Raw genomic sequence first — 14476 nt, forward strand, 5'->3', positions numbered from 1 at the left:
TCTGTTCCTTAGTTAAAGAACTTTGATGTACCTGAGTACATTAGAGCCATAATGGTTCTCCCAGATGAATTTGCAACCTGGTTATTATCCCAAGAGGTAGGGAGTAGGGTTGGGGAGGGGAATGGACTGAATAACATATTAATTGAAGATATCCTTTTACAATATCTTAGATGAATTGCACCCTCACCACCAGATTTTCCTTGATAGTCTGGGGACACCACTTTGTAGCCACGGAGCATAACGGCAGCTGGACTGTGCCGGAAGAAGGAAGTCCCCAAAGTCGCATTTGATCATTTTATTACTTACATTGAAATAAAAATATGGATATTACCTAGGAGTTATTACTGAGCAAGTATGCTGGTATGATTTACAATATTCATTCAGTCCATTTTGTTGAACCAAAAAAAATGACCAAGGCAACAGCACAGATTACATATGAAAGCTCTCTGAAAAGAAATAAATATCTGTCTCCAGTCTTTTTCCACTTCTTTATCCACTTGTGTTTCTGAGTGGAGTACGTACATATGTGTAGCTAACCATTCTAGAGTGGACATGGTCTCCTATCGCTGTTCTCCACAGAAGGGGTCCCAGGCCCAGAGAGGCCAGCTGGTTCTCGCCAGGCTACACGACAAAGCCCGAGTTAGAGTCCTCATTCACAAATACCCAGGGCTCAGGGGATAAATTCACACTGCCCCCTGACTTCCACATACACATGGTTCCGTGGTGTAAACTTTCTATGCAGGAAGAGAAGGTGCCAGAGAGTCCACAGAGGCAGAAAGGAGAGTCCCTTAGAATCAGTTGTCTGTGGAACACACCGAAGCACAGGTAGAGAAATACCCATTTGTGAGAATGAGTGATACCGTGAAAACCCCCATCAGGCTGTCCTAGGTCAAACACACTTTGGAAAGAGTGGGTGAGTCTGTTTCTGTGCATCAGTTTGACACTTGTGCCTCCTTAGCTCTTAGAGACCTGGAAGGTCTGTCTTGTCTTCCCTTCCCTTCCCTTCCCTTCCCTTCCCCTTCGCTCTCTCTATAAGTTTGTGTTCTCTGCCCAGGTTTTGGGAAAAGACCAATGTCAGCAGATCCTAAATAAAGGCCAGCTGCCTTTGCATGTCTCAGACGCCAGCCTCCACAAGACCTTTTTGCTGGGTCACACACAAAGGCCAGAAAAAGGACTTTTATTTCAGTCTCGGGAGGTGAATCCTTTCAGGGCCCAGTATCAGTTTGTCATGAGGACGGGGGTCCAGCATCATTCCCTGGATCCTCAAGCCACCTTGCATTTCTGAGAAATGCAGATGAGGGTGGACGACGGGGTTCACAGACTGGCCCGTGTCCTCAGCAACAGTGGAACCTGGGTCTCCATGGAGGACCAGTCCCTGGCCAACGGCTCTTCACCAGCCACCATGTTCAATAACCCACACTTCCTCCCTGACTTTGATGTCCCCTTCCAGTTAGTTGGCCTCCCGGAACCGACTTGGATGCCCTCCCTGCACCAGTGCAATCAAAGAAGCAGGCAGGTCTCTGTTGTAGCTGACCCTAGACCAGGGGCTGGGAATAGTTAACCAGAAAATCCTTCTGGAAGGCCAGATGTCATTGAACACATGTAGCTATATTCTAAGCAAATGGCCAAACCCTGAGCACTTTGTGAGGTAATCCTAACCTAAATGATGAGCAGCAGTCCTAAAGAACGGTTTTAAGAATAGGCTAGTGTGTAGGGGCTCCTGGGTGGCTCAGTCGGTTGAGTGTCTGACTTCAGCTCAGGTCACGATCTCACAGCCTGTGAGTTCAAGCCCCACGTCGGGCTTTGTGCTGACAGCTTGGAGCCTAGACTCCTTCAGATTCTGTGTCTCCCTCTCTCTCTGCCCCTCCCCCGCTCTCTCTCTCTCTCTTTCTCTCTCTCTCTCTCAGTAATAAGTAAACAATAAAAAATGCTTTAAAAAAAGAGTATGCTAGTATTTAATGTAGAAGGGTTTTAAAATCTTAATTATGGATGAAGCTGGGAAGTAGATCTTTTATTTCTACCTGGCCTCTTTCTCTCTCCCGTAGCACACTCACACAGACTTACTTGTGGAATATATACATATTTCTATGCTTATTTGATTTATGGCAATCTGCCCCCTAAAACATAAGCCCCAAGAGGTCAGAGGTAGTAACTCTTTCTGCTCATGGTGGTCTCCAGAGCGCTTAGAATACTGCCTAGCCGATGTTCAATAAACATCTGTAAATAAATATAGAGTTTACAGAAATCATTCCTGTGGTGGTAATAACTAAGAAGGGTGCAGGGAATAAACAGACCCCTCAACAAGATATTGCTGTGAGATTCCGAAGGGCAGAGGTCCAAAGAATATGAACACTCTGAAATATAATTGTGGATTTGTGCAGCTGTGCTCATGTTACTAGTTGCAAGATTTGTGACATTTCAGGCGTGCATTTGCATGGCATACAATGGGTAGAGATCAGACCGTACTAGATTTATGACTGGATCAAAAGCACTGTCCATCCTAGAGCCTTCCTGGGAACAGGGTGTCCGGGAATGTATTGCCAGATGCATACTAAAAAGCTCTCCCGTGCTCGTTCCCACGCAGATCGTGGACGGCAAGCTGTGGTTCCAGCTGGACTGTGGCAATGGCCCGGGAATCTTGGGCATCTCGGGCCGCGCCGTCAACGATGGGAGCTGGCACTCGGTCTTCCTGGAGCTCAACCGCAACTTCACGAGCCTGTCCCTGGACGACAGCTACGTGGAGCGGCGTCGGGCGCCCCTCTACTTCCAGACGCTGAGCACCGAGAGCACCATCTACTTCGGGGCGCTGGTGCAGGCGGATAACATCCGCAGCCTGACCGACACGCGGGTCACGCAGGTGCTGAGCGGCTTCCAGGGCTGCCTGGACTCGGTGGTGCTGAACAACAACGAGCTGCCGCTGCACAACAAGCGCAGCAGCTTTGCGGAGGTGGTGGGCCTGACCGAGCTAAAGCTGGGCTGCGTGCTCTACCCCGACGCCTGCGAGCGCAGCCCGTGCCAGCACGGGGGCACCTGTACCGGCCTGCCCTCCGGGGGTGAGTGCACTGCACCCAGGCACCTGCCGGGCGGGTGGGGGTCGGGGGGCGGGCAGAGGGGCTGGACGACCCGGGAGGGACTCCTTTTTACAGGCATAACCTACTCCTCAGTGACAGGAGTATTCACCCAAGATGCTGGCCAACCTTCCTACTCCTCTTTGGAAAGGTCCGGGAGCTTGGCAATTATAGGAGCGTGCGGTTTAACGCTTTTGCAGCAACCCACAGACACGGGGCGGTGACCTCAGGAGTCCGGAGATGCTATCACGGCTGCCCCCTCCCCTGGGCCCTCCACACTCTTCCAGGCCTGGGGAGGACTAGGACCCCCTTTTGAGTATTTGCCCCCTGGAACCAGCTGTGTGTCACTGGAGAATGACTGGCTGCAGTCTGAGTCACTGACATCCCCACACAATCCTTTGTTGCTCAGACATACGACTTCACTAGAAGCTAAAGGGAGGGAAGAGTGGAACCCACCACTCCAGAAATGGAAGTACAGTGGGGATGTTTTGGAGCATGCCTTTAAAATATGTATATTGAGGGGCACCTGGGTGGCTCAGTCGGTTAAGCATCTGGCTCTTGGTTTCGTTTCAGGTCATGATCTCACGGTTTCGTGGGTTCGAGTCCCGCATGGGGCTCTGCGCTGACAGCACAGAGCCAGTTTGGGATTCTCGTCTCCTCTCTCTCTTGCTCTGCCCCTTCCCCACTCGTGCTGTCTCTCTCTCAAAATAAACTTAAAAAATATATTAAATAAATTAAAAATGTGTATTAAAAATAAGTCTAGTGGCACTTCTATAAAGGGGTAGAAAGGAATAAAGAAAGGGCACTTTATGTGAAATCTCAGGGCAGAAAAACAGTCAGTGACGCCATGATGATTTACCCCAATAATTTTTTCCCCCAAAACATATATCACGAAAAAGAAAGAACAGGGTAGGTCAAGAAGGTGGGGGAAGGGTACTGAATGTTTCTAACATTTCTAATGTTTCTCTAGGCCTGGGAGTCTGAAAATGAAAGCGTCCCCGACTTCCCCAGATGTGGTCTCTGTGCTAACGTAAACTAGGTCAGGCACTCGGCGAGTCGAAGGCTCGCCTTCCAATAGCCCAGCCACCGATCACACTTCAGCTCCTTTGCAGAGTCTCTCAGCAGTAGTGTGATTAGCAAATTTAAACCTTCCTCACAAATCACTTAGAGATTCTGCTGTGTGCATTACCATCTAATGTTCGTGAAGCCCAACTCCAAATTTAGAGTCCATTTTATTATTAGAATGTTATAAACTGTCCATGAAATGATGCACTGCCGAAATACAGACACCAAAGTTATTTAGACTTGCATATGTTACTGCCACAATGAGGGCCAAGTGCCCTGGGGGGAAATTTCTGCCGTCTCGATTTAAGAAATCTATTTGCTGTTTTTACTGTCTCAGCAGTATATGTAAATAAAGGGTTGTTATGGTGCCATAATTCCCGAATGATGGGCAGTAACTATACTTCAGTGGTTCTATAAACCAGCCCATTATGACAAGTCATGGCCAGTTTTTCACCAGGCAAAACAATTCTGCTAGTATGAGCCATCCACGATATATAAAAGGAGCATATAATTAAATTGGGTTGAAATAGAACACCACTCCATGTCAAATGCTGGGTACATAGCCACAAATTGTAACATACTTTTAACGATGGCAGGACATTGCTTTTGCTGGCAAAGCTATGGGCTTCCACGATAGGTTATCTTTAAAATAATAATAATAATCACTGTATTAAGGAAAAAGACTAAGGAATCTTGCTCTTCAGCGTGCATTTTAATTGCTTCAAATCGGTGAGCTAAATATTCTGTGCAGGTATGTTAATTAAGTGAGCGTGACTCATATCAGCACAGATTTCCTCTACTTTTTTTTTAAATGTTTACTTATTTTTGAGAGAGAGAGAGCACATGGGGGAGGGGCCGAGAGAGGGCAACAGAGGATCTGAAGTGGGCTCCTTGCTGACAGGCTGACAGCCACAAGCCCAACGGGAACCCACGAGATCATGACCTGAGCTGGAGTCTGATGTTCACCTGACTGAGCCACCCAGAAACCCCTCTTCTAGTTTTTAATCTCTTTTAGTTTAACCAGATTTCAGTGCTGAGGACCTACCTGCTGTATACTTTTCACATGGCCTAAAGAACTTGCTTTCCTCTCCCCAGAGGCCCAACCTGGCCTACAGGTTACATTCTCTCTCATACTCCTCTTTGTCCCCTGCTCCCCACTTGGCCCATGATTGGGGTTGAGATTGTGATTCCACGACAGGTGCTCTTTCTTCCAAGGTGACAGAGCAGTTCAGCAGTGCAAGTCTCCTTTGTACGTGGAAGCTCATGTTTTTCTAAAACAGAGAAAGTATCTTTCTTCATCTCCTCATCTAGGCACCTCTTCTCTCAAGCTTACTATAACCTGTGGAGCTGTGGAGGCCCAGTGGCTCTTACCTCAGCAACCGCCAGGGCATGGTCCAAATGCAGCCATCCGGGGGTCTCATGCACAGCAGTACTGAACCTAGGGCCAACAAACTTCTCACCATTCACCGGGAAATCCAAGAAGTGGGTTTTTGTTGCTTCCCTGGGGAATCAAAGGCACAGAATTCCACCTCTGATGTGTGAGGAGGTATTTACCTGCTTCCTGGCTATTAGGATTGAGACCCTGGCTTCTAAGAAAAGAGGAGAGGGAATCCATTTTCTTGCCACCATTATCTGTTCATATCAGAGGAATTTTTGTCTAGGTTCTCGTATCCTCTGCAAATTCCTGAAATTGGTGCCAAATAGTAAGGGGGGATAAAAGCAAGAAAAGAAACAACCAATAATTTGGCCTTTAACTCATCTGTGAAACTGCAGCTAATTATAAGGTTATTTTAAACAAGGGGGGGGGGGGAAATAATCATCCCAGTTGTGAGTGATGATTTAAAAAGAATAAGACTTGAGTCATTAATGAAAGAATATTCATGCCTTGAAGAATTCCTTCTGGCTGCAGGGGTGTCTAATCACAGAGAGAATCTTGCTTCCCCAGATCAAAGGCTAAGATGCATGCAGTATTCAAAGAGGGAAATAGGGCTACAGAAGGTAGAGTGAGGTGCTTCAGGTATGCCTCTGTGCAAATGCTGATGACACATTTACTTGACTGGAAGTCTTGCTGCTGTTTGAAGCCTGTAGTCTATGTTGCTTTTAAACTCTGGAATGCATAGTTTAGTATAATCATCCCCTTGACTATTGAATGCTGGAGTATTGGTCATTGGCTCTCCTGGTGACAGACTTTGCTCTTCAACTGTGACTCTTCTAGCGCATTGTTCCAGAGCCTTCCGAGGTTGTTGGTTTTTTTTTTAAGTTTATTTATTTATTTTAAGAGAGAGAGAGAGAACGTGTACCTGAGCAAGGCAGGGGCAGAGACAGGGAGAGAGAGAGAGAGAGAGAGAGAGAGAGAGAGAGAGAGAATCCCAAGCAGGCTCCATGCTGTCAGTGCAGAATCTGACGTGCGGCTCAATCTCACGAAGGGTGAGACCATGACCTGAGCCAAAATCAAGAGTCAGACGCTTAACTGAGCCACCCAGGCATGCCCAAGCCTTTAGAGTTTTTAAAGCAGACAACCCACAGCAAGAGGCATTTTCTTTCAGAGAGACAGGATTCTGTGCTAACCACCCCCAAACCCAATCAAACCCTCGGTATGAAGTGGCAAGGGAGCCGCGTCTGCTAGCTTGGAATGACACGGTCGGTGGCTTTGACCAGTGTTATAACTCTAGCTGTCCCAAAAGCAAGCCATGGGAACCTCAGGGCACTTAGAGCCCAGAACACTAACTTGTAATAAGAGTGTAAATATGACTCTGTAAATCAACCACAGAGGGAAGGCTCTCTCTTGTTAAAGCCTTAAAATTATATGTATTTCATAAACAAGAACTGGAAATAGCAACCGCTGTGGAGAAGAAGTGGCCTCGTCCCTCTCTGACCCCTGCATTTCCAGACCCAGTAGAGTAGGGTAGGGAGCAACCCACTGAGGACCCACAGTCTGGATGAGGAGTCCTCAGTCCTCCATGCCTTATCCTGTTCAACTCAAGCCCCTTCCTGGAAAAACCTATTTGAAGCTAAGCTATAATTTGGCAAAGCAATGCAGCTAACCAGGCAGTCACCAGGCCAGGAAGAACCATTCTGCCTGTTTTGCATGAGCTTAGAACCCTAACTCTTAAAGTAAGAAGTTGGTAAAATTTTAAATGGTAAGAGTTACCATTTAATAGACTCTTGCTATGTCTTGGTACTTGCCGACCTTGTAAGTGCTCATGCACTGTGACAATTCTCACAGTGCTCTGGGGTCGGTACTTGTCTTCCCTCCTCTTATCCCCATTTTACAAAAACACAGGCCAGAGAAGTTAAGTACCTAGCCCAGCATCACACAGTAAAGTGAGGAAGCCAAGATTTGACCCAGGTTTATGGAACCACCCCTCCCCGCCCCCCGCCAGCCTGTGCTCTTAACCTTTGTTACTTAAAATGTGTTCCAAGAACCAGCAGCATTGGCATCACTACAGATGTTACAAGTGTAGTGTCTCTGATCCCAGCCCAAACCCACTGAATCAAAATCTGTATTTTAACAAGATCTCTAGGTGATGTACTGATATCTTTCTCTGTCTCTGAACTGCTCTTTTTTGTTTGCACGTATCATATATAGTCGTTCTCAAACCCTGAGATGCATCTGTATCACCTAAGGACCTTATTAAAATGAAACCTTGTTATAGAAGAGTCTCTTGATTGTTAAGGGAAAAGGAGAATTTCTGTACTTGCCTCCATCATTTGTTGCCCATGTCAGAGGAGCCTTCTGCTGGATCACTGAATCATATTCACAAGTTCCTAAACTTACTACCAGGAAGAGTTTCCCAGTGAAAGTTTTGGGGGGGAAAACACACACACACACACACACACACACACACACACACACACACAAATCTACAAATCAGAATCTCAGAATCTGCAAGGGTAGAATTCAGACATCTCTGTGTTTAACAAGACTCCAAGGTACTTCTATGCACATCTGAGTTTGAGAACGACTGACATTTGGGAATCCGAATAACTCTGTATTTGCAGGAATGTGAGTTAGTGAATTCCAGAAGAGTTAAGCGGACATTGGATGTTTAGGAATCGAATGTCAGGTACACAGCCTGCATTTGTTATCATTGCTTTAGTGTAAAGATTGAATTTTGCTCCCCAGATAGTCAGGAGTTTGATGTTACCCTGTACTCCCCTTTGAAGAGAAAAGTGATAGTGTCTACTCCCTCTAAAAAAGTTGCAAGCGACAAGTTCTTGGATGTTGCCAAGAGTTGGCCATAGAAGTGTTTTCAGCAGTAAAGCTGCCCAAGATCTTTTGGGTGGTGTCTTACTGAGTATTTTGTGTCCTTAACTTGTAAGGGTCTAGATAAACTCAGGCCTTCAAACCTTAAGTAAATTCTGGGGTCCCATTGTTCTCTGTGACCAATGGATTCCACCTGTGTGGCCACACAGCTGGCTTCAGGGAATTGAACAGGGTTCCTGGATGTGCTCAACCCACTGGCCCACTGAGCAGAGCGGGACAGACAAGGGAGAAGCCAGACTCCCAGTGAATATGCTGGATAAATCTTTTCTAAAGATTTTATTTTTAAGTAATTTCTGCACCCAATGTGAGGCTCAAACTCACAACCTTGAGAGCAAGAGTCACGTGCTCTGGCGACTGAGCCAGCCAGGCACCCCTATTGTGGGCATAATTTGACTGAGCTTTGCAGCTGATGGGGAAAAAAATTTTTTTTCTGGGTGACTGTCTTCTAAATACTGAGGTACCTTTTTTTGGTACTTTGGAAAAAAACCTTATGGTAACAACATTAATAATGTAGATACTGATAAAAAGGAAAAAAATACCATCAAAACCCTGAAACAGTCAGGTTATGGGCAAACACAAAAGAACATGCTGGAAGGTGAGAATTTACTGGGTGCCTAATGTTGTTAACACACTGCATGTTTCCAGATCCTCAAAGAAAATGTTAGAGGCTCAGCCCAATATACAGTGTAGGAGATGTGAGCAAGCTTTCCTGGGAAAAGTTACAGGTCTCCCCTTCAAAGGCCATTATGTAAAAGAGAAAGAGAAAAGTCAGGTAACTATAAGTTGAGATGGCAAAGTCCCGACAGAGGCCATGATCTACAACAGGGCTCACCCTGCTTATGATTAGCATCTCATGTGGTAATGCGTCCACCGGTCTTCTCAATACTTCTTGACATTCACACAGACTAGAAGTTTCAGGATCTCCCAGTATTCAGCCTAAAAGTCAGAGTAAGAAATTCCCATGGCTTTCAGTTGTTTGGTGGATGGGTGACACAGAAACGAAGCTGATTTCAGAATCCAGAGTAATTACAATAATGACAACAATGAAGCACCTAATGTTTGTGTGCTACATTGTGGTTGATGAATCCAAAAGCCTTATCATCCTCTACGAAGTGGGGATTAGTGAGGTTCAATTATCAGATAAAAATAGGGAGGTTCCTGGAGGCCAGGCGGCTCGGCTGTGATCATACCCCGCTGGTGGGTAACAGCCAGAACTTAAAAGGACGCAGGGCCTCACTGCCACCTCACAGCTGCCTCCCCAGCTCATGGGAGCTCTTGGAGTTTCTAAACGAAATCCGTAATCCAGCGAGCATAGTGGTTGATGCCGACTTCAGATCCCAAAGGCCAGTTCACGTTTGTCATTACTTCCACCTTTGTGCACCAGGCAGATGTTTCCTTATCGAGGCAGCCAAACCCGATCAGAATCTTGTCACCAACCCTGGAGAGGAGGGCCGAGGGTTGAGGCCATTACCTGGATGAATCGGGTTGGAAAACGACTAATAAGTCAAAGGAGTGAGATAGAAATGATCTTGATTATTTGCCTACACAGCCCAAACTTACTCTATAATTGCTTAAACCGTTTCTATTTTTGCATTTAATAGGTTTTGCAGTGTTCTTTGCGCAAGGGAAGGAGGGGGCATGTTAAGTTTGTCCGGGTGCACATTTCAAAGCCATCTGCATCTGCTATAGCTGGAAGGATCGTAAACAAGAGCACAGCTTTGAGGCAAAGCTTAAAAATACACTTCTCCTTTTGCCAGGATTGGGGGGAGAGAAGCGATGACATTATCTTTTTTTCTTTTTAACATGTATCTCGATGCTGAGAATATGATTGTCTTTTTTTTAAATCTGGGAACTGGTTTTAAGTGGTGCCTGCCAATTATTGACTATGTAACTGAGTAAACCATCTTAGTTCCCTCATTTATAAAATAACTGTAATAATAGTACTTACAGGGTAGGGTTGTTATCAAGAATTAAATGACATAATGCATTGACTGTCCTTAGCATTTTTCCTAGTGCGTAATAAGCTATCGTTCTTGCTAATGATTTCCTTATGTGACAATTCTCCCCCGACCCAGAAAAAAAAAAGTACTCTTTTTAATAACACTGGGATGTTATCCACTGCATTTTATTTTTCTTTTACATCTACAAAGTGTTACAATATTATTTGTGGTCAGAGAATGCCTGGCTATCTCTTGAAAATCTGTTTCCTTGATTTGTGTTTTATACCAACAGACGGCAATCTTGGGAAGAGCAGTAACTTTATTATGACACTATTTTACTATTTAATGATTATTTGGCTCCCAGAGGAGGGTCTGATGTTGTCCATCATCTGTATCTCCTTAGCTGCCTGGCGAGTTGTGGGGACTAACCCCAAGCCCCTCCTCATTCCTAGCAAGTGATAAGTTCCTGTTCACTGTCAAGCTTCAGTGCCAATACCGTCTTACAGATGTATTTGAGGATCTGGAAGCCTGGACTTAGGCTAAAACTCTATCACTTACCAGCTACATGTACTTGAACAAGCCACTAACCTCTCCAGCACCCTCATGGCGTTGAAATGTTAATGGTGCTGCTTATTTTTCCTTCATAGGGTTATCGTGGCCCTTCATAAAGTGACTGAGAGTGATTTAAACCACTATCATATCACTATGGCAGGGGTATTGATATTATAAAATTATTAATAATAGGGCCTTGACCAGGATAATGAGATGAGAAATAAAACCTTGTGATAACAGGTTACATTTGATCAACAAGCCTCTTTTGTTGTCTAACAATAGATATCACTCTTCTTTCTTTTTTTTTTTAAATGTTTATTTTGAGAGAGAGTGGAGGCAGGGGAGGGGCAGAGAGAGAGGGAGAGAAAGAGACTCCCAGGCAGACTCTGTGCTGTTGACATAGAGCCCCACATGGGGCTCAATCCCATGAACTGTGAGATCACGACCTGAGCCGAAATCAAGAGTTGGATGCTGAACCAACTGAGCCGGCCAGGCACCCCTCATTCGTCTTTCATTAAATCAAAAATCTGACCACCTTAAAATAAAGTCCAATTGCTTTTCCCTCTCATCGTGTCAACATAAAAGCTGCAAATTTAAAGTTGTAAAAGCAATATTTTTCCAAACGTTCTCTACCTCCTTTGCCCCGGGGGTTTGAGATCGTGAGAGCAGGTCCTAGACAGCTTCCCTCTGCTTTTGATAAACAGAAGATCCAGAGAGAGTGTGTCATGAAGCGCAATTGTTAAAAATGCAATTCAGGACGATACTGAACAGCTTAGGTGTGGAGCCAGATCCGTAGTGGCATCGCGACCGCGAATAAGCCATCAGCTTCTTTGAACCCTAGTTTCCTCATCTAATCAGCTTCTCTGAAGCCCAGTTCCCTCATCTAGAAAACAGAAATAACAATCGCACCTTTGACGTAAGCTTGTTTTCAGAACGTATGTGTGAATACACAGAGAGTGCCTAGAACTGTCCCTGGCACAGAGTTTCGTACGAGTGTTAGCTGCCGCCATCATCATCTTCATCCTCTTCTTCCAAATGGGTAGCAAGTTTTCTCAGATGTCACACAGAGCTCCTCAGTCGGGCATGGTTTCCTCCAGCCTAGATCCAGCGTCCCCACTCTGTGCTCCCCTCACACCCTGTGTCTACTCGCAAGGTAGTTTTGTACTTGTCTCTGTTTATAGATGGTGTATTTCTGTCTGTCTCCACGGGGACTGCCACGGTCCTTATTCCAGGGTGTGCCGGTAATCAGCTCTCTAAAAATAAAAGCCGTGATTTGCAGTGTCTGTTGATTTCTGTGATGTAAATACTCCCACCACGGCTGATGTCAGGCTACCGGTGGTTTAATGAGTGGCCTGCCAAATTCCCGAATATTTTACGGTCTGTTCTCACATCCCTTTGAGCTGGCTCCGGCACACCACTGCCTATGGCTTAGGCACTCAGTCAGTGAATAGGTTAATCAGTCAGGCTGGCGGCTGCATCCAGTAGCACTAGATATCCCACAAAAGATAATGAAAATGACAAAATGCAGAAGGAAATGTGTGGGAGTAAAATAGTGCACTAGAGGTATTGCCTCATTTTAAATTCTGATTTTCCAAGGCACTGAGACATCAAATCAAAGAAATCAAACCCATGACCTTAGTTAGAATCCAGTTTCCATCATAGTAATTCAAATGTCCCTTATTCCCAGACACTCCCTCTTTGTGCCTCCCCTGCCGCCTGCCAACTGCCTCTGCTATGGCTTTATTTGGGAAATTGTCAGGAGCTTGCCAAATAGAAGCTGGAGAGGGAGGAGTTTTACCTGCAGTGACCTACGTTGCCTTAGATTCCCCTTCCTGGCTTCCCTCCCACCTCATCATCGATGTGCTTTCGAGTCCTGTCCTGTGGTTGTGTCGCCCCTCCCTTTAGTCAAGGAAGGAATCTAACTCAGCCTCACAAGTGCCTCTACCTCTAAGCAGCATGCTGTTCTGGCCAAGGACTAGCCAGGTGACACGAAGAAGCATTTTTCCCAGTTCTCACCGCTTTCATCAAGCCTATTCAATTCCATTAAGGCGAGCAGCTTCCCAAATTGGAAAGAAAACAGCTTCCAAGTCAGCATAATGTAGCTCAATCATACCTCAGACTACTACATCCTGTCCACAGACATCAGGTCGGCTGCCTTTGGACACAATAGTGGTCTTTCCTTAAGAGGCCATTCCCTGATGTTTCATTGGTATAGCATTCAAGAGTATTTGTGTCTCTCTGAGCCTCCATCTCTGGCCCTTTGTGTTTCTTGGTGAGACTACTCAGGCCTCCTCTTGTGAATGGAAAGATTTCTCTCTTGCCTCCTGCACCTGCCTCCTGAAGATGAGTCTTTCTTTCTCTGAACCTGCGAACACCCACACGATTCTAATGTTCTGCTGTACATGAGACTTCTCTGTAGCGTGGGTTGAGTAAACATAAATGAGCACGTACACTCTTTCAATCTATCGATGTTTGACTGTCTTAAACCAATAGAAATCAATCTATCGGGGCATCTGGCTGGCTCAGTAGGAAGAGCATGTGACTCTTGATCTCTGGGGTCATGAGTTCAAGCCCACGTTGGGTGTAGAGATTACTAAAATAAATAAATAAACTTAAAAAAAGAGAAATCAATCTATAACATCCCAACATCAGTCACTGGGGAGCAGAGATGAGCCCAAGAACCCTTCAAATAAGAGTGAGAATGGTTATTTACAGCACTTACAAAAGATCTTAGCAATGAGGAAAGCCTTATTGATTACTTCCCAGTAATGGTGGCAGCTTGCTGTCACAACACCACTACCACATGAGTAAAGGCATTTTTTTATTTACTGTTTATTTATTTTGAGAGAGAGACAGAGCATGAGTGGGGGAGGGACAGAGAGAGAGGGAAACAGAATCCGAAGCAGGTTCCAGGCTCTGAGCTGTCAGCACAGAGCCTGACATGGGGCTCAAACTCACAAACTGTGACATAGGGACCTGAGCCAAAGTCAGACACTTAACCAACTGAGCCACCCAGGAGCCCCTGTGTAAAGGCATTTTAATAAGCCATAAGCTGGAGGAGGGAGGGGACCTGAGAAGGAGACAACACCAGCACAAGCTTTGAGGGTGAGAGGCAAACAGAGAGGTGGTAAGGAAGAGGGAAGTGAAGCTTTGTTTTCTTTTTTTCAGCATTTATTTATTTTTGAGAGAGAGAGCATGTGTGTGAGTAGGGGAGGGGCAGAGAGAGGGAGACAGAGCATCTGAAGCAGGCTCTGCGCTGTGAGCACAGAGCCTGATGCGGGGCTAGAACTCAGAAACTGTGAGATCATGACCTGAGCCGAAATCAAGAGTCGGCCGCTTAATTGACTGAGCACCCAGGACCCCTAGGAAATGAAGTTCTGAGAAGCTGAAATGCTGACCAATAAAAGGGGATCTGGGAACTGAATCCCCAAAAGGCTCAGGAGTTGGAGGCATTAGCCACTTCTAAAAGGGGAAGGGATAGGGAGAAGGCTTAAAATAAGAGTTGTTGAAAAGTGAGTTTAAGAGGCAGTCAGAGCCCCAGATTCCCAATCTCTCTGCATGGCCACAAAACCACTCCCCCCACA

The 14476-nt window shown here is 45.7% G+C and overlaps 1 protein-coding gene across 4 annotated transcripts in view; it reads left to right on the forward strand.

The window, feature by feature from the left end:
• Positions 1-14476, forward strand: part of FAT3 (FAT atypical cadherin 3) — a 673934-nt gene that overhangs the window by 640410 nt on the left and 19048 nt on the right. For all 4 annotated transcript variants that reach the window (XM_040489605.1, XM_040489603.1, XM_040489604.1 and 1 more), the window contains one exon: positions 2585-3053. In XM_040489605.1, the coding sequence (XP_040345539.1) occupies positions 2585-3053 (469 nt within the window). The remainder of the gene's footprint in view (positions 1-2584; positions 3054-14476) is intronic.

The sequence above is a fragment of the Herpailurus yagouaroundi genome, unplaced genomic scaffold (assembly GCF_014898765.1).
Source record: "Herpailurus yagouaroundi ecotype Mexico unplaced genomic scaffold, PumYag 180, whole genome shotgun sequence".
Lineage (NCBI taxonomy): Eukaryota > Metazoa > Chordata > Mammalia > Carnivora > Felidae > Herpailurus > Herpailurus yagouaroundi.